Here is a 25,459-nt window from a genome sequence, read left to right as displayed (position 1 = left end):
TTCCATGCTTTGCTCCGACCTTGCCATAGAGGAAAAGCTTAGGAGAGACCCCTGAACACTGCATGCAAAGAAAAAAATTATGTAGAGGGTATTTCACGCTCTCAAATGGCAAGGTCTCCGTTTCTGCATCCCGCTGTAATGCCCCAGCAGCGCTAGCGGCAAGATGTGTGCCATGGGAAAGACCGGTCCTGGGCCGATTTTTCGCAGCGTGCTTGCCGCTGCGGTGAACCGCGAGCGGAGGAGACCAATAAGAGTGGCCCCTGCAGTGACGTACATGCGGGAAACTAGTGTCATGTGGACACGCCCGACCGCTCTATTCGTACTCGCGTCTGGTTCAGCCAGGCCGCTTGTTTCGCTCTATCATCTGCTCACATCAGCTCTCACTCGCGCTTGTTTTGGTTGGCTTCGTTTGGTCTCGTTTGCGCTTGTTTCTTTACAATGACAAGTCCAAATCGAGATGTCCCAATGGAAAGGTTGTTGGAGACAGTGGGCCACATCCGATTCTATAGGACAAGACAGACCCTGAATACAAGGTCGCGAAGGCGACACCCAGTACCTCATTCTCCTTGTCTTTTGAACGCAGCGACGCCACAACAAAGCGTAGCGCACCAATGTTATGAGCTGTGGGAATGACTTCGTCATCCTGATAAAACATTACCCTTGTTAAGAACGCAGGACAAAGAATGTTAACACAGCGCCGATCTGACGGCAGACTAAGGAAAAAGCACGCGAGCACGCAGAGGGAAGTAGCGGCAGAAGCCCAGTCCGGCCTCAGCAGCTCCACTGCCATCAAGCTGGCAGGAAAGCTAATCCGCCTCCCTACCGTTTTTCATTGAAACTACGCTCCCATCACCTTCCCTCTCAACTCCCCTCACCTTCGGCTGTTTCCGCACCGGTGCCGCCAGCCCCGCCAGCCTAGCATCATCTTGCTCCTTGAAGTTTCATTTTCTGCCGTCATCAGGAAGCGAGCGTTAGCCGGCATGGGCAATTTCATTGTCCTCACTTGCTGCGTGCTTGCACGCTGTAATATTCCACGACTTGCACTGTTTGTGCACCGTGCTATGGTGCAAAGAGCACTTTAAGAGCAAGTAATCCTTTTAAATTGAACTTCTTTCAATTCGAACAAATTTCCAGGCCCCTTCGAGTTCGAATTATCGAGGTTCAACAGTATTATGGGTTTCAACATACTGAGATCGCAAAGTGCATTATGAGGGATGACAAATAGCTGAGGACTCTGGATTAATTTTGACTATCTGTCCTTGTTTGGTGTGCACCCAAGTCTAAGTGAACAAGCATTTTTGCATTCCGCCCCCATATAGATGTGGCCATGGTGGCTAGGAATGAAATGAAAAATAAAGCCGAAGAAATCAAAAAGAAAGTGTGCACCGTATACACCGTATTTGCACGATTCTAATGCGCACCTTTCTTTAAAAAAAATAAAATGCGTGTTCAAATTTGTACGCGTGTTACAACTGAAACTAATTCTACTCCAAATAAAAAATGAAACCACTTTTTACTACAAAGAAAGAAAAGAGGACAAAAAAGCTCAATGCAATGTAGCTAGCCACATTGTCATGGAACGGACGTCGTTCTTTTTACGCCTTGGTATGCGGTCGCAATGTTCCAGTTTGCTGTACGTGTGGCATTTCTAATGAATTAGATTGAACTGAAGATGACTTTCTGTGGTCAGTAGACAGCGAAAAGGAGCTGTCGTCGGACTCCGATAGCCACTAGTCGCTAAGATTCAGCTGTGTGCGTGTCTGGATACCTTTGTATGTTCCATAAAGTCACTTCAACATAGTACATGTCGACTCGGTTTTTGTTACTTGATGTGTGCGGTAGAATCAGCACCGAGTTAGTGTTCTTTATATTTGGCCGGTAATATAACTGTGCATTACAAACGGCGGTGTGGTAGAATCATGAAAATATTGTAGCTTAAATAAATACCTACCAGATACACTGAAAACAATTTCACTCCTTGTGTAAGGAAATGAAAATGTTGTCTAAGCATGTTATTGCTCCGAATTAGCATGTGATGCCTCCTGGTCAAGCCTTGAGTTAACTAGTTCGTGTGCCTAAAAATGATCGCTTTGTTTTTAACGAGCGACTCTTTGCGTCGCAGCACATTTTTTATTCCCTTCTTTATACGTTTTGCTCCTGTTTTGTGCTGTTTCTGCGAAGCTTTTGATGTGTCTGATAAATAATTTTGCAAATTCGCACAGGTCTACTAAGAGATCGTGTAAGTGCTCTTCACGATATCTGAGTTGAGGAAATCAAACAGTCACTTTAGCTTCAGGCTTTCTTTTAATACAGCTTGGTATTGACAGTGATATTGCATGCGAAGCTTGACATCAATCTTGTGTAGTGCGCGTTCATGTCAAATTCCAGTCAGCATACAGTGCAACACCAGACCATAGAGAATGCCCTTACCTCATCTGAGGGATCCGAAAGTGTCTGCAGCAGCTTCGGGAATATCTCTTCCACATGGACAAAGATCTAAAGAAAAAGAAAATGGCAGCATAGTGTGAAGTCCTCAATTCAGCTGCATGCTTCAAGAAGATTGAAACTTCGATTAAATCTCGAATGGATCTACCATTTGAGATTTCCTATGTGCTAGAAAGTTCGACTGGTTACTTGTTCTGAGGCAGGGGTTCCCAAACTAGGTATACAATGGAACCCCTGGGTTCTGTGAATGGCATTTTAGGACTCCGTGAGCGGTCAGAAAGAATCTGACCCTACCTGTTTTCCCCCCTCTCTCTCAAATACAATAAATTTCATTAATATCGACCAAGAGATTATCTCAGAAGAGCACTTCCATGTTCCCATGTATTTGAATGGGCGGCATCGGAGTACGGCCCGAGCTAAATTATCGTAAGCATGTTTATGGAACACAGTGACATTTAACAGGCTGGCCATGTAGGCATATACAATAATTTTACCTTTTAATATGAACAAGTCTTTCATCCCACAAAAAAGCTCACTCAGTGTAGTTTCCAACAGCAAGTATGGCATAACGCCGACTCAAATGCAACATTGGGCACTCTTAGGTTGACTCGAAAGGCTGCTGACGACCTTGTTTATATGATTCAGTAATTTGTGCACTTTTTGTTAGCATTTCTACATAATATACAGTCTGCAGCCATCTGGTTGCTTTATTGCAACACTTATAGTGAATCTCTGTGTAAGCACATCAGTGGGAAGCGGGAGAAGGTACTGGTTTTGCAGCAGTGGGAAAGCTGGCGAGGTTTCCCAAAGCCAGACAGATTGAGGACCCCGGTTCCATGGTATGAACTGCCTCGGCAATCCTTTATAATTGATGCTCAAATGCTCACGAGCCTGTCAGCCTAACCCATGTAGAACCTGCGTTAAGCGCTGTGCTTAACAGAGGTTCTACAGGCCTCTTCACCTATCAGTGCCATCTCTGCACTATAATTAAACAGTACACAGAGGTGTACTGGTGTCCTTTTCGACTGCGACTCGCTGAGGACAATCGTGTTTTTTGGCCCATCGTAGATGCCAAAATCGGAAATAGCAGTGTCTACATGAACATCCAAAATCAAATTTGAGATGCGTGCCACGGTGACGTTCAGTAGGCAGATTGTTGCAGGCGTGCCCTGCTCCGCCATAGCCTTTGCAGTGCAAATCATCAGAGGAGGAGGGAAAGCAGCGTGAAGGGCAAACTTGATTGCAAATAACTCCGCTTCTGCTAAATGCATCGAAGTACTTTTCGAGGCAAAGTATTTCTGAAATGGCCTAGTTTAACTTCAAATGCATTTATTTACTTCAATTAAAAATGGTTCAGGGCCCCTTTAAGCGATTACGGCTTAAGTGGTCAGCCAGTACATTAGGTTCAATGGTGACAGGACGGGGGATCCATCGCGACTATATACAGTAAAAGCTCGTTAATTCGGATCTCACGGGACCGAGAAAAATGTCCGAGTTATCCGAATGCCGAATTAACGAATGAAAAGGAAAAACAACATTAAAATCAAGTTGGAGAAGCATACCTTTATTTACTGAAGTATTTTGCAATAGTCGTCTGCTTTTTCGTTCAGATTCCGGCTGACATCACAATTTTTCTTAACTCTTCCAAGTGACCAACAGCCCGCAGACTGTCAAAAGTGCTCCGGCAAACGTCCTCCAATATCAAAAGCGCCTCCGTGACTTCTCGTGAGGTGCGATGAGGTCGTGGCTGCACCTCCTCGCATGACTCTTTCATCTGAATCATGGTCTTCCCGGGTGCCCGTGGCATGATTAATAATTTCTTAATTGGTCAGGAGACCAGTCGTGGCGACACAATCATCAATCATGATGTAGTCCTGGAGGGTCACATCTGTGGGAAGCACAGCATCGAAGGTTGGGGAGTCATGATTGGTGGACTCGACTGACACCTCGTTGGCTACTGCCGCATGCTCGGGCCTCAAAAAACCGCTGTGCCGAAAACAGTTGGTGATGACTTGTAGAGGTGTATTTTTCCACAGGTGGGCGATGATGTGCACTGCGCTGAGTAAGCCCACTTCATGCAGCTTTCCAGCTTCTGAGCATAAGATAATTCGCTGTAGCAGGTGCTTTCGGTACTTCGACTTCACATAGTGAATGATACCCTGGTCCATTGGCTGAAGGTCACATGTAGTGTTGGGCGGAAAAAAAACTACCTTGACACTCTTCAGTTTGACTGTACAGTTATGTGCACTGCAGCTCTTAACAACCATAATTATCTTGCGGTCCTTAGACGTGGAGTGCCAGTCTAACTGCTGCAGCGAGCCTAAAAAAATGTCCGAGGTCAAGTTCGCTCTGCGCTTGAAAGGAAGGCTTTTGATGTTTTTAAGACAATGCAGCTTATGTGCCTTCCAGATGGCAACAAGTGGCAAGCGCTCCGTGCCAGTCATATTGGCAGCAAGAAGCACAGTTATCTTTTGCTTGAACTTTTTGCCACCAATGCACAGGGCCCCTTCGAAAGTCACCGTCTTGTCGGGCAGAGCTCTGAGAAATAGAACAGTTTCGTCTGCATTGAACATGTCCCTTGGTTCATATGCAGAGATGTGCTCAAGCAGCTTCACGTTTTTCCACTAGGTGGTCACGCTTTCATCAATGCTGGCCTTTTCACCGCACACTCTTCTGAAGCTCTAAACGAGTCAATGTTCATCATTGCAGCGTACTTCTCACCTTGTGCCATGATGAGAAGTCTGCTCAAAGGCAGATGCGCGTTGCGACAGTCAGTAACCCACTGGAGCAAAGCTTCTTCGAGCTGGGGATGAGCCGCGGTTCGCAACCGCTTTCTTGATACATGAAACTCCTCGCTTTCGAAGGCTTGAAGAATCTGTTCATTTTTACGTACGTTCCAAACGTGCTCTACTTTACGTTGTACTTGGTCATAACATGCTGTCGCAATTCGCTGTTCTTCAAAGCCTGCAAAATTTCCACCTTAGTCGCCAAGTTCTTGGCATAGTACTTCTGCAGCTTTGCCGGCGTTGCCATCACTGTAGCACACGATGGTGGTGGCATGCAAAACACGGTAACAACGAAAAAAGAAAACACCGCAAGACGAGATGATACCGACTCAACAACACAAGGGAAAATGGCATCGAAGGCGCAGTGGAGCGAAGAAAGAAGACACCACTGTTCGGTGATGCTGCGATCGCCCCCTAATTGATGACGATGGCGATGCCTCTCAGGTTTCGGTTTCACTCCTGTGGTGCCAGCGCTGCTTTACCACACTTTCGTGTAGCGGCAGCCGTCAGCATTTGTCTGAATTAAGCGTGCGGGGCCGAATTGTGACGAATTAACGAAGGTTTGGTCCCATAGACTAACATACACTTTGGCCAGGACCAATAGAGCCGTCCGAATTATCCAAATTTCCGAATTAACGGGAGTCGCATTAACGAGCTTTTACTGTAGTTACGGAGCATTGAGGCATGGTGTGACTATGAAAAAAGACAAATATTTGGCAGGGAGAGTGTGCGGGTGGTTCGGGCAGCCATCTCGTACATGCAGTGTTGCCACAATTTGTATACACCTTGTAAATGCACCTATGCTTTGCAAATTCTGTTCTGTGGCAATACTTAAATTGGAATTACGTATTAATTGGTGCGTATTAACCTTGTTCAGGGTGTCTACCAAATTGACATTTCCAAATTCCCTGAGTTTTCCAGGTTTTGCGCGAGTGCCTTTGCAAAATTCCCTGAGTGACACAGAACTTTGTTTTATGTCACGACTGCCTGACATCATGTCGCCCTATGCTGTCACTTTATAGTAAGCGTACTAAAAATTTTAAAAAAATAAATAAAAACGGCTTAATCCAGTTTGAATAGTAAAGAGTAGCATTTATATTATTCAAAAGGAAATCAGAAGGGAGGCATTAGTATAATCCACATCGAATAAAATATCTTCGAAAAAAATGGTAAAACTTATTGCAAATCGAGTCAAACACTTTCAAATACGAATAAAAAGGAGATGCATACAGAAACAAATATTTTAAATATCCCCTTCAGTCACGAATTACGATCGACTGTTGATATGTGTGTGAAACACAGATGGTGCTGAAGACTCCACTGAAAGTAAATCAAGACGGTATAATGACTCTGAGCATTTTACGATGAGACATCATAATTACAGAGTAACTAAATATTTGAATATTGTAAAGTCAGTCATGCTACGTTTCTTCATAAAAAGCATTGAATCCCCCACTCGAATTACACGCACAGGTTATTCATTAGCATCAAGCATTTCAAGAAAGAAAAAAAATATATTCCGAGGTTGCTATTGAAACGCCCCACGTCAAGCATCATGTAAAACACGGTAATGCCTTCACCTAAGTGGTACTCTGTAATGATACATATCCCTCAACCGTAAAATGAAAGTAATTTAGGTTATCAGCATGTTCAATTTACACTAAGCTTAATGTTTGTGTTCTATTCCTTGCTATCACTGAACAGAAATGACAAAAATAGGTCGCGTCTACAAATGTGGACGCTGTGATTGATGGGGATATGAGCTTTTCTATTAACTGATAGCAAGCTCATTAATATAATGCCTGAACTTTGTCACAAGTGAGATTCTCAATAGCTGGTAAGTCAACCTCAACTGTCCTGACCTTCAGCCCATGCACAACGTCTCAGTGTGGCATTTCACTGCTTTAAAGAGTTTATTTTGGTTTGGATGAGGGTCACCTGCATCTTGGCGTCAGCCAACACTTCGCTTTTTTAAGCTCAAGCTCCTTCAAAAAAGAGGCGGTACAGTTCCTTTCCCTATCATTCCTCAATGTGACGGTCCTTTTGGTTCTCGTCCTCGTTCTGCCTCGCGCTGACCCCACAGACCATTTGAATCATCTTTTTGGTCAGTTGTACAGCCAACGTCCTATTTTTCGGACTCCCTATGGGCCACGAAAATGTAAAAAAAAGAAAACAGACAGTTTGAAAAATGAATGCGTGTCTTTTACTGCCCTTAAGGGCTCAATCGCCACAGGCACATACGAAGAGGCCTGCCAGTACACTTATTAGGCATATTGGTGTTCGTACTGTGACAGGAGATGGCAGGTGCACGCATGTATAATTAAGGAATACATACTGCATCATGTGACAATTGCCCCTTCCTACTCTTGTTATGCTTCACTGCAATACTTTCTAGTATGCTTCACCGCCAACATTGCTGCACAGAGACGAAGCTGACTTTTGGAAACCAACATTATGCAACGTGCCGTGCTTTCTACGAAGCCAATCACGAGGACCACAAAGGCAGAGTCAGTGTCATTGCTGATAGCGGTGAATTCTTTCAATGAAAAACACGGTGCCGAATCGCAAGAAGCTTAATAGTGAACATTGAAGCAGCTAGGCCTTGCGTTTGCCGTGGCGGTAGCTACGGCTGCCAGCGGATCTGCGTGTGAGAGCGCCGTTTCGAGGCGGCGAGGTAATCAAAATGGCGGTGGTGATGGCTTTGATTAATGCCGTTTCGGACCTGCAGTCACGGCAAAAAGTACTGCAAATCGGACGGCAAAGGGTTCTTGCCTCTGAAATTTCATACGTGGTGGTGCTGTGAAGCAATGCGAATGATCGGGCGTCAAAGATGATTCATTACGATCCCTCTCTGTTACTCGAGCCAGCGTTACCACGACTTTCGTTCCATTTAATAAAATTACAGCTAATTTTCCCTGATAAACGCACAAACTTCCTGAGTTTTCCCTGAGTATTTCCAGACTATTCAAAATCCCTGAGAATTTCCGGTTTTCCCCGTGGGTAGACACCCTGAGGTTTTACTGTACAAGGCTTATTTCAGTGCTCTAAAAAAATTCAAGCATTTTCAAGGTCTCGAAATGGCATTTGGATACTCAGATCGCACCTAAAACCAAGTTCGTGAACCACCTACCTTATTAGGTATCTTGGTGAACAGGTGCAGGAACCAGCGCAGCACAGCAATGCGAGTCTGCATCGACACGTGCATCAGCTGCCGTGTCAGCACATTCACCAGTGGCGTCAGCTCCAGTTCAGTCACAACTGGCATGGCTGTCACGGTGACGCCATCCTGCTGGAGGTCGCCCGCAATTCTCTGGTGCGCGCCCAAGCGGCGTGACGTAGGCGAGTCGCTCTCGCTCGCCGCAGGGCTGTGGGATGGCTGGTCGTCCTCCTCGGTGACCAGCTGCATCAGCCGCGTGTTCACCGCCTTGGCTGTCTCCCGGATGTCTGGGCCACAAAGTGAACCCCTCAAGTGCTGATGACAAGTCAACTTGCCACGACAAAGCTTGCACTGTCACTTTAATATTTACACATAAATAAAAACACCATGTCTTCTTGCTATTTTTTTTCAACAAGAGCAGTAAAAAGCACTGTGAGCATTCCTGGTGCTATGGCCGTCAAATTAATTGTACAGCATGCCATTCGTTCTGAGAAATTATATGTTCAGAAATCAGGACGAATTCATTTTATTGTGCTATTTCCAGAGCATCAATCAATGACGACACTTTTGAGTAGTCATGTTGCTAAATCTAGGTAACGTTTGCTAAGTAACTCACAATGTGATACCACTTTTAGACATGGACCGGGGAGAGAACACAGGACATGCTGATTATCAGCTGGATTTATTACACTACTATCATTTTGACACTCAAAAAGATTATTTTTGTTCACAATGTACTGGAAACCATCAAACCGTGAAAGTGCGACAATAAAATAAAATTTAATTCTGGGGTTTTACACGCTAAAACGGTGATCTGATTATGAGGCATGCCGCCGTGGGAGCTCTGGATTAGTTTTGAATGCCTGGGGCTCTTTGACAGGCACCTACATCTAAGTACACAAGCGTTTTTAAATTTTACCCCTATCATAATGTGGTCACCACGGCCAGGGGCTCAGCAGCGCAAATGCCATAGCCACTAAGCTACCACAGCGGGTGGCAACAGCTACGACACAGCATATAAACTCACATTTAGGAAGAAGTTTTTTATTATTATCTTCCTCTTTCAAGATCCCCAAGTTGGTGGGGGGGAAAGAGGTCGTTTCATACCTGGAGTCCATTTATGTGCAGCAATATGTGGGAGTATTCTGACATTGAGTGCAGACAGTCACGTCCCGAGTCGCACAACAGGTACAGCAGTATAACATCCAACTCACCTGCGGCATGGGCGTGCGAAGGTGACTCGGGTCGCCGGGGGTCATCATACGAGAGGGTGGGCAGGATGGCCTCCAGGATGCCCGCTGCGTGTGGCAGCAGCGTACGCCCCGACAGCGCCACAAATTCACGCATCCAGCTGATGGCCGTGTACTGCACCAGCTCCTCTGTGATGAGAGATGCGCGTCGACTGTTGTACATCACAGAAGATGACAGCTGTAACTTTGAATACGCAGCACGAGCTCCCTGAATTATTAACTGAACCGCATTATTGCCAGTGCCCTGAAAGTCAACTTTGCAAAATTCAGCCGTGTTGTGCGGTGAAGCATACCAAGAGTGGAAAGAGGCTGCTGCTGCAGAACATTAGTGCATGTCCCTTAACTATAGGGCGGTGCGAATGCAAAACAGTAGATTTTGAATCGAATATCGAATCAAATCAAGAAAGAAAGAGCCCAATATTGAATTGGATATCAAATATCACAAAATTTTTCACAAAATTTTAAGCTACAAATTTTGGGCGAGAATATATGGTGCTGCACATGCTCGGGAGTCTCCTAGCATTGCATAACAAAAATGTAGCAAGCTATCATTAACTTAGGTACATATAAATCAAGATGTACAGTAGGGTCTAATTTTATTAAAGGAAACACTGAATTGGTAGGCTAGAAATGTTTACAGCTCAGTTCTAGTTTATGAAGGTCTGGAAAATAGCTTTTCTTCATGAACACAATTTCTGCTGAATACAATCAAGTGTTATTTTTTTTCTCTGAACCTAATGAATTAGTGACGTATGTTGTGCTGAATACCAATGAAGTTCCCAATTTAATAGTGGACCTGTGTTTAGTGGCAATCTATTTATTGCATAGAAAGTCTCGCTTTTTTGTTTTTCTCCAAAATGTGGAAGGCTTACCCAAATTTAAAGCAGGTGGGTTATTTTAAGGCCAATCTGCATGACAGACGAAAGAACTGCACTTCACATCACTCGATCACCACTGAACGCGTAGCTGACGCCTTCCGTACCGTTTCATTGTCAGGTATGGCATGATTTGCCACCTGTCAAAAAATCTGAAATCAGGAAAGTCACGGCAAGTTCGTGCGGCGCTCGCCACCCCCCCTCCCCACATCTCCCTCCTCGTTCATACGCTGTTTCTCACTTTCATATGTGAAGCAATTTGTTGGCTTTCTGAGTATCGTCCAGATGCTGCGAATAGATCTGCATCGATTGGGCACCAAACCGTAGCTTCAGTCACCAACACCCGATGAAGCAGCGCTGATTGGGCCTAGTGGCCTAGCAGTGTGGCCGTGACAAGAACTCGCCCCTGGCTGATGTAGTAATGGGCCGCTAATATGTTCATATGGGTAGCTCATCAGCGCTCATTCCTGAGATCATGCGTGCGGGATAGTTTGACAGATATCAAAAGTTAATCGAAGTTCGTCAGTGCGCGTATCCAACACAATCTGCATGCCTATCGGCAGTTATTCCGCTCGATCTTCGCACATGCTTTCACACTTGGCGAAATAATTCGGCAATGACTGCAATTATTCGCATAAAAGGTTGAATTTCAATGCGGTGAAATTTAATTACTATACAGTAAAACTTTGTTAAACTGTACCCACCTAAACAGTAGTTTCATTTTAAAAGTAGTAAAGTCCAATCGCCGACTCAGCAACTATTTAACATAATGCGTTTTGTATTCGTATAAACCGTACCAGTTTATTACGTACATATTGGTTACCATGCATTGTTTCCACTTTTCGTTGCGTAATCATGGCGGTAGGTCAGACCGGCAGAACAACGAGCCTCAGTGATCAGAACTGCCTCCGAGTGCAAACTCAGAGCACACTTGGAAGGGTGAAGCCACATTATCATCAACATGATTTCGGCACCGTACCAGAGAGTGCTGTGGCCTGTGTCATGGCATCGAGCAAGCTTGGACGAAAACTGGGTCCTCAGCATAGATGAAAAATTACACATCGTGCTATCAAACGAGGCACGAAGAAGTCGGCACTGGCACACAAGAGGGATCCTACTGTTGACTAGAGTGTGTGGTATTTAGAATGCAAAGAAGTTGCTCAGCAGTGCTGCTGTGACCACCGCAAAAAGATGTCGGCTACGAGGTTCGACTTTTCGAGGTTCGAGTTTTCACCATCCTTGCCTCTGTAATAGCCGAAGTGTCGCCTAACGACAGTGATGAGGACAACATGGTAAGCAACAGCATGGGTGATTCAGGCTCGACAGTGGCAAGAGCTGCGTGTTACGTCAGTGTCATGCGGGTGTTTGCCGAGAAGAGGGGGCTGGTGGAAAAGCTGGCTCGCAGCTTAATTAAGTGAGTTTGATGCTGCTGTCATCACTGCTGGGACGCTGCGATATCAAACGAAAATAGCAGACTTTTGTCGCATGAAGTGAATAAATACTGCATGTGTTTTGCCCTTTCATCCCACTCTCTCCGAATTCCGTTTTCGAGAGAGAAGCTGGCGATATGATACTATTTCGGTCAAGCAGTACAGTAAGACGTCATTTAAACAGTAGTTCCGTTTTAAATGTAGTAATGTCAAATCCCCAACTCAGCAGCCATTATACATAATGTGTTTTGTATCCGCATAAACCGTACCAGCTTATTGCGTAGGTATCGGTTAACGTGCAGTGTTTCCACTTTTGGTCGCGCAATAACAGCGGTGCATCATCTTCATTGGGCAACCCAGGCAGAACAACGAGCCTCAGAGATCGGAACAACGGCCTCCAGGCGCCCTGTGCGTTCGCGCGTGAAGCCACATCAACATCAGCATCATTTCGGCGACGTGCCAGAGAGCGTTGTGGCATCGCGTAAAAGCGAGGACTCGCGTCATGCTGAAGCTCGATAAAAATCACGCCGGATGCTCAGCATAGAAGAAAAATTAGAAATCGTTCGTGCTATCGAACGTGACACGAAGAAGTTGGCGCTGGCACGCGACAGGGATCTGCTGTTGGCTACGGTGTGTGGCATTTGGAATGCGAAGAAGTTGCTCGGCAGCGCTGCTGTGACTGCGAAGAGATGTCAGCTGCGAGGTTCGACTTTTCGCTATTGTTGCCTCTGTTATTGCCGAAGTGTCACCTTGCAACAGTGATGAGGACGACGTGGAAAGTGACAGCACGGGCGATTCAGGCCTGACAGTGGCAGAAGCTGCGTGTTATGTCAGCCTCGTGAATGAATCATCGTGACGAGAACAGCACCCTGCAATGAAAAAGGTGCCCCGCGACTTCTGCAGCGCTACCGTGCGCATGCATGGAGAATACGTAACACCAACGAGGAATCTGCCATGCCAGTGTTTGCCGAGAAGAGGGGGGCTGGCTGAGAAGCTGCCTCGCAGCTTCAGTAAGTTTGAGGCCGCTGTCGTCGCTGCTAGGCCGCCATGGCATCAAACGAAAATAACACTTTTGTTGCGCGAAGTGAATAAATACTGCACGTTTTTTTCCCCTTTCATCGCACTCTCTCCGAGTTCCGTTTATCACAAGTAAGTGGTCGATCTCATGTTATTTCGGTTAAACAGTACTACCGTTTAGTACATACTTTTTCCTAGCTCTGACAAAATACAGTTTCACGAGGTCTAACTGTGTTGCAGTAAAATGCGGATTTTACTGATTTCCTTATATCGAGGTTTAAGTGTAGCTCAGGTTTCTTAGCTTTACACAGTCTAACAGGTGCATATAAACAACTATGATAAATAGTAAACAACTATGATAAATAGTACAAACTTGTTCATACGTTGTGAAAAGAAAAAGAAAAGTGGGGAAAAACGTACTAACTGGAAAAACATACAATCCAAAGTAACTAAATAGTTAGACTCAACTATGGTTGACAACTGCGCAACGCAAAGCGTGGCCTGTATCACTGTGGCACAAGACGCCGACACATGCCGAGCTAGTGGAGCCTGAGGCGTGTTTTGTTGTTTTTCTATTGTGCAGTATTTTAGGCAACGGGAAACCGAAACGAAATCGAGCTAGTGCGAAACGATATCGAGCTAGTGGATGACACCAAATGCCGCCGGCGTGAAACCACACACTTACATTGCACTGCCTGCAGCAGAGAACGGCAGTGCGTTTGGGTTATCGCCTACTGAAAGCACACAGTACGCTTCCAATGGCACTACACCCAATGTGCTGTAAGACAGAAAGGTGAAGACTCTTATCACCATAAGGCCTGCAGCGATATCTGTGGATGCGACACGCAACAAACTGGGAGGAGATTTGCTGGTACTGGAATAAGAAACTGAGTGCAAGCCTACGTTCTTACGTGAGATGGGTGGGCAAGTATTGCGAGCAGCTGATGCGACGGGCTGCTACCGTTCTTGATCATGCCTGCCTCGCACCTTTTCTTGCTTACATGAGATCTAGCATGAGATCTTACAATCCCAGTCTGCAGCAGGGAACGTTGGCACATTTAGGTTATCGCCTATTAAAAGCATACAGTACACTTTCAATGGCACTGCGCTTTGTGAAACAGATAGTAGCCGAGGATGCTTATCGCATTAGACTCAGCGGCAACAGCTGTGAATGTGGCTTGCGATAGATCTGCTGGTACTGGAATAAGAAACTGAGTGTGCACCGACATTTTCGCCCGAGATGGGCGGGCGAGTATTGTGGTGAAGCTGCCATGGCAGGAAGCTACTGCTCTCGACCGCACGTGCCTTGTGCCTTTCCTTGTTCACATGGGACCTAGTGGTCGGAAAACATATTATACAACACCAGTTTGCTGATGCACTGAAAGTGGGTGCCAAAATTGTGCTTTCCGGGAACGTATGAACCAATAAAAAGTAAGCGTAAATAAATTTGGTCATTTTTTGTGTTTTAAATCGCAAACGTTGGCAGCGGGAAATTATACCTGACGGGATTGTATCAACAAAGTTCTGCTGTACAGTTAAACCTTGTTAATTCGACCCTCGTTAATTCAGAAAATTGGATAATTTGAAATCGCCCTTTGGTCCCAGCAGGTGTATGCATTATTTAATTCAATGAAACTCTCATTAATTCGGACGTATTTGGCTGCACATCGGTTAATTTGGACACCTGTCGGGGCTCCGCGAGTGCCGGAACACTGCAAATGTGCGACGCAAAAGAGCAAAAGTGGCATTAACGTTCATGGAAACAAAGTGGTGGAGTCCGCATCACCATAGTCATCAGTGAAAATAGCACGTGAACGACAGCAATGCCAGAACGCTTTGTGCTATTTGTGCCTCCTAAGCCTTTATTCTTGCGTTTACCGTCCCGCATAGCACTGTGTTGGCCCTGTGCCTTCATGACTGCGTAGTTGCTATACATGATTTTGTCGACAGCGGCTGCAGTTTCATCTGCAATGGTTGCATCAAACAGTACTTTCGTTTTAACAAGGTTTCTGAGGATGAACAGCACCAGCTACATCGCGACGGATGGTGACCAGCTCACTGGCTGAAAAACAATCAGGATGTGTGTGTGCATGGTAGTAAAAAACCTATCTCACATGAAGACGGGTGCCGTGGCCGCGCTGTAAAGTCACGAGGCTTTCACCGCTGCCAGCGCTAATCAGCCACGAGATGACGAGAACTGCAGCTTCCGCACTGCTTTTGTGCAAAATAGAAACAGGATTGGCTCGTTCATTCAGTAAGTAAAAGCGTGTTGACGTAGTAAACATTTGTTTATTGCTATCTTGGTACCCTCGATAATTCGACATTCGGTTAATTGGGCCATTTTTCTCGGTCCCTTGAAATCCGAATTAACGAGATTTTACTTATACGCATTTTATGCAGAGTTACGAGTATTTAAACATGGTGCATAAATTATTTGTGTAATAAACAATGTTCCACATTTCCTATAAAAAATGCTACCACCTAAGATCAAGCATCTGGGATTCTATTTTAGACACATGACTTCTGCCATGTTCACGTTTTGGGTGAGTCGGAGACGACGTAGCTGCTTTGTGAACAAATCAAACCTGACAGGATAGTGAATTCGACAACATGATGGAATTTGGCAGTATCCAGAAACGCACCTTCGCACTCAAAAATCATTCGAATTCAACTTTGTTGTTTAAAGTGCAACAAACTTCAAATTCCAGTGCTTCCTCAAAGAGTGTTCCAGTTTTATGTTGAGAAGCCATTGAGCAAAGAATGCATGCTGGTGTCCCTACCAGAGGAATGCGAGTGGACGATGAGGTTCCGGATCATGGCAGCAAAGTCCACTCGGTCAGGGTGCTTCACTATGTTGCGCAAGAACTCGCTCAGCGTTGTCTCGCACCTGCACACCGGTAAACCAAATTACTCAAGCACTGCCACTTGAGAAAGGGCCACAATTTCTACAGGACAGACCATGAAAGCATGGGGCACCTCCTCAGGCCCCACAGAAAATTTTGGCTGTACGCTAGAAGTTAGAAAGAGCCATCCAGTGATTGCTTTGTTCTACAGCAAGAATTTTTAGAAAGGGCATGATGGAATATCAACATTTTGGTTTAAAGTGAAGTCGAAGCAAATAGTTCGAATAGTTGAAAGCCTTGCACAAAATCTTGACACAGAGGCACAAGTTGACAAAAAGAAAACATGGAGGAGAGGAGCAGGAGAGGGGGGAGGGGGGCATACTATCTACGACATATAGAAGCAGTTTCAGGTCCAAAATTAGTTTAGCTTCAAAGTGTGGTTATTTAGATATTTTTGAGCAAAAAAAAGAAATCTGACAATTTTTTACAATCCCAGCAGTACAAAAATTCGTTTAGACTTTGCTCAGTGTTGTGGCACAGGCAACTTGAAATTTCATAATGCTTAAGCCGTGAAAGCATTTCGCATTTGCTCGTCGTGAGGGCTAATGTCTGTCGCGCAATGTTGGGGTGCCGGGAAGAGTGCTTTAGAGCTGCGCTGAACAAAATCTGCTCTTGTCGACAATGCTCTGCTCTTATCGATAACAACAAACGCCCGCAGTCTGCATGAGGCATCGATATTTGCAGCTCCCAAAACTAACACAAGCACCTAGCTTATGTCACGTGCTGCCCTTCAGATTCAATGTCTTGTTTGACAGCCACTATGAAAACAGTGTGGTTTCGTCGGCACTGAATATTTCCAATGACACAAATAGGAGAAGTGCACTTGCAAGGATCCGTACGGTGTTCAACATATAGAATGTGGTGGTGAAAGAGACTTTGATACATGCCTAGTACGGCACAATACTTTTACATGGCATTTCCGAAGGCGTGCAACAACTATAGTCAACATTCAATTTTTGTTTACTCCTAAGGTACCCAAAAACGTTTGAAAAAAACTAACGCATTCAGAAAATGCACCATTTTATAGGTATTTCTCGGTTGGAGAGGGTCAAGGATTGAATATCAGCTTTGCACAACTCTGCCAATTGATAGTTGAGGTGGCTTTGCAAAGAGCCACTTATAAAATTTTTTTTAATCCAACAGCAAGTAGCCAGTAAATCCGTCAATGTAGCCAGTGCTATCTTCAGCTGGGTCAAGGCTGCCTGTTACTGCCTTAGCAGCACGAAAAAATTGTTGATCCTCTTTTGCACGACGTTCTGCTTGAACATGATGACGCTTGCTTCAATTTAAGCCAGAATCATATTATCGCTGTACGCTGATGACAGCATCACCAATGCTCATGTCAACTCGGAGCTCATTGGCTGTGCAGGTGCTGGCTCTTCACTCTCAGTGTCGGAGATATCTGAATCCACCACCACTTAATGGACGATTTCGTCGTATGTTAACTCCGCACAAATTTGAAAGTTTTCTCGGCATCGGCGAATCCTTCAAAAGTTATCCCGGCAGTAATCGAAACGCCAACAGGGCGCGTGCCGGTCGTCGAACACAATGTCTGTGGAGGGAGAGCGATCACACATGCTGTCATTCTCTCAGAGAGAGCCATTTCGGTGCCGAGTTTAAAGCCAGCGTGCCGAAAGCAATTGCAAAGCATCTCTTGTGTAACTGCCTCTGTCTGAGCACAGCACCATGGGACTGAGCATGCGTAACCTGTGCGGAAACTCCAGGTTGCAGATCACGCCTTGATCCATCGGTTGCAGGATCGCTGCGGTGTTCAGTGACAGAAATTCCATCTGTAAAAATTCTAGGTCTTTGATGTTGCCACACGCAACGCAGTTGTCCACAAAAAGCACAACTTCTCAATTCTGCTGTTCAAACCTTCTGTCCAACTTGCGAATGTACACTTCGAATAACTGCTGTATTATCCAGGACTTCTTGTTGGCCTCGTACTGAACAAGTAGGATTGCCCCCTTAAAAGACGTTAGATTCTTCAATTTCCCTATGACGAGTATCAGAAGCTTCCCGCTGCCTGACATGTTGCTACCGACGATGACGGTCAGCCATACTGCGCTGCGTTTGCCGCTATGGCAGGGGTCACCAGCCAATGCATGCGTTTTCTCTAAGAGAAATTTGCAGAACAATCCAGTTTCATCGCAGTTTAAAATGTTCGCAGGCATGAACTGCTGCAACAAAGACCGTAGCTTTCCATTCTGATACTACATGACAGCTGAATCGTCGACAGTACCAATTTCCCCTCACATCTTCTTCAACTTGAGGTCATTGCGGTTCTTGAAATTTCTCAGCCACCCATCACTGAACTTGACATCCTCAACCTTCATTTGAAGCGCGAAAGCCTTTGCTGGTTGCTTCAATGGGTGACTCGAGACCAGGATTCGCTTTGCGATCATGGTATTTTGCTACACGAGGAGCACTTCCTCAAGCTTCGGGCAAACACCCTGACTTGCATTCTTTTTTTGAGCCCCTGTTGACTTTCCAGCCACATCCAAAATTTTCAACTTGTTTTTGAAGAAAGCCAAAACCGGTTGCTCCGAAATTCCGAACTCCTTGCCCACGTCGGCTTGTGACCAACCGCTTTCAACTTGCTTGAGCATGATGGCTTTCTCTTCCATCGTCAGCCTACGGTAGGACTTTGTGCACTTCGAAGCCATAGGCGTAGCCAGCACCACTGCTGTTAGCGGTGAATCCGCTCAATGAAAAAAGCGCAGTACCAAACAGCGGGCAGGTTCTTAGCAAACATCGAAGAGAGCGCACAGCAGCGCAACACGATCACGCCACCTATCACAAAGCTAAACAAACAACATGCAGACAAATGCAAAAGGCTATGGCCATAGCATAGCGGCTGGCTACAGCTGCCAATGGATTGGCATGCGAGAGTGTTGGTCTGATGTTTTGATACAATACAGTGGCTTCGGTGCTACGGCTGGCTATGGCTAGCAGATCAGTGTGCAAGAGTGAGGGGTTCGAGGCTGCAAGATAATCAAAATGGCGGTGATGGATGCCGCTTCGGGCCTGCACTTAGTGGTTGAAGTCCAGAGAATCGGACAGCAAAGGACTTCAGCGTCCGAAATTGAAGACATTTGTATGCACTGGCTCTACATGGTATGTGACGGTGCCACGTAGGAGTCCAAGTTATCGAGCATGTCCAAAAAATCGAGTGTCTGAGAAGTTGGACGTTGACTGCATTTGATATAGACAATAACTTAATACGGTCAGGTTTGATATACAATCAACAATCGATTTTTCGGACCCTATAGGGAACGTAAAAACGTCCAAAAATTCAGGCAGTCCGAAAAAATGAATGCATGCAAAAAAACGCACCCTTTTTATTTTTTTCTCAGATCTAGAGGTAAAGGGCGAAGTAACAGGCTTCTGAAACCCTGCCACAGCATCAGTGAAGTGGCTATAAAAAGAGGCGTTCAAAAACTCTGTATGCAGCCGACTGCCGGTTTATTATGTACATGTGCATCATCGGGCAGCCGGTGTTATTGCTGCAGTGGCTTGAAGAACTTGTTGATTGTTGTTTTGACGGCGTTCCGGTTGCATGCGATCATATTCGCCTCAATCTTAGCAAGGGTCATGTCAGCACTGTACACCGATGAAAGAGTCAACAGTGCTCACGTCAACTCGGCGCTTGTAGGTGGCGCAGGCATTGGCTCCTCATTTTCAACATCGGAGTCTTCTGAATCCCCCACAACCCGACGAACTATTTCCTCGTCAGTCAGTTCTCCGCGGAAGTCGAGCTCGTTGTCAGCGTCAACAAACTGTTCAAAAGTTATTTCCGTGGGTATGGAAACCCCAGCAGAGCGGAGGTCGTTGATCACGTCGTCCGATGGTACTGCTTTCCGCGCTTCGATGCCATCGGTGAGGACGACGAAGACGAAGTGGGCGCCATCGAAGGCAAGCGAAATCCTCAAGTTGCGAACAGTGGAGTTCGCTGACGAGCGTCGAAGCACCTAGGCATAGCGTCGCAGAGTACACTTGACACAACAGACAACCACAAACCACGCTAGCCAAAACGTGGCCTGCGCAAACAAACAAACAAAATGGCGCCGCTCCGGAAACTCCGCCGGAGGTGGAAGTGCGGCGATGAACATAGCCAGCGTGGCCAGACCAAATCGGTGTGTGACAACTAGATTCGGCTAGTTGTGGTTCAAAGCGGTGATATGCTTCGGCTGCAAGTGGATTTCCTTCTCAAGGGCGCTGCACGAGGAGCCAAAAGACCTTCCGTCCGTCAAAAAGTCCGGAAAATTGGACGGCGGGGGGTTCGAGCGTCCGAAACTTCAGATGTCCTTATACATTGATTCTATGGGGCTCGTGGCGGTGCCGCGAAGACGTCCGAATTATCAGGCATGTCCGAAAATTAGGCGTCCGAAAATTCAGTCGTTGACTGTATCTGAATTGACTGTAGCAAATTATACAATAGGGTTTCGACATAGCACTTCCTGTTTTATGCTTGCATACAGTGCCACTGTAGCTAAAAGGCACACCTGCAACGAGGTATAGACGTAAAACACTGTGCTACGTCAAGAAGATGTAGTGGTGGTGTTGTCGGGATTGACTTTCGCATGGTAGGCACTCCGACGCGGTGCCTACCTCAGAATCTGCTGGGTTTGACGGATGTTGAAGCAGTTCAATGTGTGCGGTTCTTATTCTATGGTTTTACAACAAAGGAAGTGCAGTAGGCCAACAAACTGCATTGCACCCAAAGAAGCAAGAGATTCAAATTTTCAAAGGTTTCCAGTTGATGAAAACCGTTGCCGACAATGGGCTGCCATGGTAGAAAGCAAGAGTTGTATTCCAATACCAGCTCATTGATTATGCGCCAAGCATTTCACAACAGTTAAGCTTCTGCGTTATTTCACATGGCGTGCCTTATTCAACAAGGATGCTTAGGATCGTTAATGCAGCAAAAGCTTGTTAATTCACAACCTGTGAATTCGAAACTTTTGATAATTCGAAGTAGCTACCATGGTATGTCCAACAATATAATGAAAGCAATTATGTAACGCATCCCGCTAATTCATGCTGAATCTGCATCGCCACCGATAGTTCAAACTCCACGCCATTGTGGATGGGGACAGTGCTAGTGCGAGGGAGCAAGTTGGCGAAGCTGGTGTCACCGCACAGGCCACGCAGCTTTGCTCTTTCCATCTGCGGCCCCTTTGTGTAGGCCTGACTAGTCAGAGAGAGACACACACTTGCGCCTGGCAAGGCATGGCTAATGCCTCTGCTGAAGATCGGTTCTCTCCTTCTCTCAAGACCTTCAAGATAAAAACACGGACGCCGCGCTGCGCGTTTCTTTTTTTTTCTTGTTACATCTTGGAGGCTGTGCTCTTTCTCTACGAGGTGTTCTGCCGAAAAGTGACATCAGGTAATGTCTGAAACATGGCTGCCGTGACGTTTATCGGCGCTCACAGTACCAGAAAAGCATAGCTTTTGACATTCATGGCTGTTACTTAAAGGAAAGAATCGCTGGAATGTGTTTGGACACCACCTATGTGTATAGTGTATAGTGTATAACTCAGCAGCGTGCAGCCGGTGCAGCTACGAGAGTACAACGGAGACCAGCACCGGAACAGGATCCGGTGCGTTTCGCAAGAGCATTTTAGATTGCAGCTCTTGTTCCTGTGGTGAGCATCAGCGGCGCAAAGGTGCGTTTATAGTCCAACGGCGTGCGTCGCTGGCCGCCAGTCATGCTATGCCACCTGCACTGTGCCAGCCGAAATGCCATCCTCTCTAATATGCACGTGCCGTCGGCTACTCTCTTCGGAGCATGCGCACAACAAACGCCGACCTGCACGCCGCCTTGAACAGCTGTCTGCAACCATCGGCAAAGCAGCATGGGCACCTTTTTTCTCCGCGTCATGCGTTGTGGGTTGGCGCAGTCGGCGCGACTGAAGCCCCCGATATTTTTCGCTCTTTACAAAAGCGGAAAATCTAGGGACTTTAGACGCGATGAACGTGTGGTTGGAGCAAGAGCCATCTCGACATTGGGCACGTCGGACCGCATTGGCCGCATCTGGTTACGTTCGCTTCACTGGTACGTCAAACTATAGACATTGTTATTCTTGCCAAAGTGACGTAGCGTGTGCGCACGTGTGTTCATGCTATGTTGGACTATATATGCGCCTTAACAGAGCGATTTTTTCTCTGACTTTCATTAGCTTGAATTTCACATAATTTGAACTTTGAAAGCATCCCTGTGGAATTCGAATTAACGAGCTTTTACTCTAGTGCGTCATTACAGTTTCTTACCACACTGTGGGAAGGCTAGATTAATATTAGCCTTGAATGTAGATTGAGCTAGCATATGCACCTCAGAGCACGTCACATTAACAGCGTGGATACCTAGCACACGTTCACATACGCAGGCAGCACGGTCACAGCTGCATTAATTTTAGTGTGGGTGTCATAAAGCCACATAAATGAGTTAACAAATTTCCGCGTGCGAAATAAAATGTACAGAATTGATACAGATTCGGAGCAATTGGATGGCCACAGCCAACAGCCTAGATTGCGCGGGCCTACACAGCCAGCGTTACCGTAGAGCCGGTACCTCACCAGTCCTATCATCCAGCTGAGGCAATTGCTCCTATCACAGCTCACTCGTCTAGTTTGTCTTTCACATTAAATAGTACATAATAGAAGAAAATTATGTCGAATGTGTGCACGTTCCATAAAGCAGCACCCGCACTAAACCACTCTTATGACCGCGAGCAACAATCTGACGGCATCTCGTCTTGCAGACAAAAAGTAAACACTGGCCCTCAGCAAGGCGGCTCGGCTACTGTGCAAGTGGCATGTTTCGTTTACTATTCGCACCGACAACACCGAGAAAACTAATTTATTTAGGCTCACGCTAATCATGCTGTCGAAAATAAGCACACTAAACTGAGCTTGTGGCCAGATCACAAGCGGTCGGTCACACTGCTTGTGGCGGTGAGCGAGTTAGGCCTACCATCGCGTTCGGCCATATTTCGATGGGGGCGAAATGCAAGAACGTGCATTGGGTACAGGCTAAAGTACCCCATGTTGTCAAAATTAACCCGGCGCCCTCACTACTGCGTGCTTCACAATGAAATTGTGGTTTCAGCACCTCCCCGTACCCACACCCCATTCAAAATTAAAAAGCGGCATTCCAGCATACAAGCGAGGGTGGTAAATGTTGGCGGAGCCTACGTGACGGTGCTATAGGGCCTAAAATATATCAACGGCACCTACTGCTGTTTGCAAACATGGTGTAGGTCTCCAAAGTTAAAACAACATAGCACTTTGTTCACAGGTGTTTCATTGTTAGTATTGCTTCTAATTAATACAAGCACAAATATTATTGCAGTAAAACATTGTTGATTATGAATTCATTGGACCACATAAAATGTCCAAGTTATCCACATGTTGATCATTCAAACGGACCAAGACCACAATAAGAAAATAAGCACGGTATCAACATGCTTTTATTTATAAGAGAAATAGTATATTACCCATGTTTCTATTCAACAGAAAACCTGCATGCTACTTAACATACCCAATAACTTGCACTAGCACATCATTCACATGCCACAGATACAAAATAATGTATAGAGCATGCGTAAAGATGAGAATGCTTTACCTACAAAATATATTTATGTTTTTGCACATACGGTGTTCTAAACCTCTGTTTTGCTCACAATCAACTAAAAGAGGCCGACTGTATGCTGAGGAACCCCACACAGCATTAAAACCACTTTCACTGCTCTAGGGACAGCCGACTGCAAAAGTTAAAAGGCCATGGCTTGACGTAAACTTACATTTTCTTGAGTTCAACCGAGGGATCTTCAAGTATGTGGAAGAGGCCATCGAGGATCTCGGGCAGGAAGATGAGCATGTCAATATCAGGCACCGAGTTCATCACTGACACCTGGAACCAAGGAGACGAGACAGAAATGAAGTTTGTTGTCAAAATGGCTCGTGTCAGCGTAGATTAAGTCAAAGTGCTTTGATGGTTGAATTTTATATTTCTCACAAAGTTTGCAGGAAAGAAATTCATAAAAACTTGAAATGCCTACTAGAAGCGACTCTTTCTAGGTAGCTCTCAAACATGCAGATTGTGCTTCAGTACAGTTCATCCACATGAATGCTGCTGGTGATGGAGGCATTACAAAAATCAAACCTTGTGCATGCTTGCAAGCCATATATACCACTATGGCATATTTATTTATTATTTATATAAAAATACTGTCACCCTCTCAAGGGCAAATGCAGGAGTCGGTATCATACAAATTTAATAACACACAAACTGCAATAAACACCAAATACAGTGCAGAAGCAGAGAGTACAGAAACCAACCAAACAGAGATTCAAAAATGAATGCAGTTAGACCTCTACATAATGAACTTCAATTTAACGAAATTTTTGATATAGCAGCTGACTGATTTTCCGGACCTTGTGGGGACTGAAAAATAGTCTGACAAATCGAACAGTTAGAAAAACTTGTTCAGCCAAAAAAATAAGGTTTATTGGGCTTAGAGCAGCTTTAAAAAACCTCTAATAATGCCCTGCTTCATACTACCCTTGGAGGTGATCATATTTGCATGGTGCAGCCACCTGGCGGCACAGAGCTCAACCAAACACAGTAGCAGTAACGAAGTGTATTCTTCTTTGCGGTTGGTGTAAATTTCTCGCAGGAGTGTAATCAGGGACACATTGTTTTTGTAAATGTTTAAGATGTTTTACCCTCAGTTCAAACAACATCAGCTCTTTGTTTGGCTCGCTAAGCTCTGCACCACCAGGTGGCTGAAACTTCCTAACCGATCAGGCCGCTCACGTACGTCTACGCTAAAGCTCCTTCCTCAGCTTGAGTTTATGCCTCCACCTATCGGTTGAAATGCACAACTTCTTTGTGGTTACTGGAATACCGGACACGCCTGGCGCTGTGACAGAATGCTCGCAACGTACACTACTTCGATAGCTCTCGCTTGGGGTCGACTGCCAAGCAGCTGGCAAAGAGGTTGGAGAGGCTTCGCGCGCGTGCTCCTAGACAACCGGAAGTAAACAACACGCTGTGCCATCATGACGCAGAGCCAGTGAAGGTAGAGCTTAGCTTTGATCACTCAGCGAACAAGTTGAGGAGAAAAAGCACAGCTATGGGGGAGGGTCCTTGTAATCGTCCGTAGCTCTCTTAATACGAGACACTTCATGCAGACTGTGGTGCTGTAGCTGTACCCTACACGTCTACAAAATTTGCCCGAACCATTTTAGGGACCCTTTAAGCAATGGCTCATACCCCCGTAAACGTGGCCTCCTAATTACGATGACAGATAGGAAGCAAAAGTCTAGGCCAGAATTATGAGCGGCAACGGAGCCGGCTGTGGAAGACGACGATTATGAAGCGTGAGCAGTGGCACTACCACAATTGCGCGGTTGGCGCCATGAATTTCTTTAACAGTTATTTTTGAAAAAGTTGTACAAAATAATTTTTCAAAAACATCTGTTCTTACCCTTGTGCCTGGGACCAATTCGGGTCCCAATTTGTTTAACAAAACTAAAGATCAGAATAAATATAAAGATTTTAAAGTTTATCAAAATAACTTGAACAAGGA

At 45.6% G+C, this 25,459-nt stretch overlaps 1 protein-coding gene across 3 annotated transcripts in view; it reads right to left on the bottom strand.

Moving 5' to 3' along the window:
* LOC126534009 (protein VAC14 homolog) overlaps nt 1-25,459 on the bottom strand; it is an 82,060-nt gene that overhangs the window by 36,682 nt on the left and 19,919 nt on the right. For all 3 annotated transcript variants that reach the window (XM_050181221.3, XM_055072583.2, XM_055072582.2), the window contains exons 6-10: nt 23,669-23,778; nt 15,741-15,847; nt 9,603-9,767; nt 8,362-8,675; nt 2,431-2,496 (exon numbers count right to left, since the gene is read on the bottom strand). In XM_050181221.3, coding sequence (XP_050037178.1) covers nt 2,431-2,496; nt 8,362-8,675; nt 9,603-9,767; nt 15,741-15,847; nt 23,669-23,778 — 762 coding nt within the window. The remainder of the gene's footprint in view (nt 1-2,430; nt 2,497-8,361; nt 8,676-9,602; nt 9,768-15,740; nt 15,848-23,668; nt 23,779-25,459) is intronic.

This window comes from Dermacentor andersoni, chromosome 7, assembly GCF_023375885.2.
Source record: "Dermacentor andersoni chromosome 7, qqDerAnde1_hic_scaffold, whole genome shotgun sequence".
Lineage (NCBI taxonomy): Eukaryota > Metazoa > Arthropoda > Arachnida > Ixodida > Ixodidae > Dermacentor > Dermacentor andersoni.
Note: the sequence above shows the minus strand (reverse complement) of the source record. Positions and strands in the feature narration are given on the sequence as shown.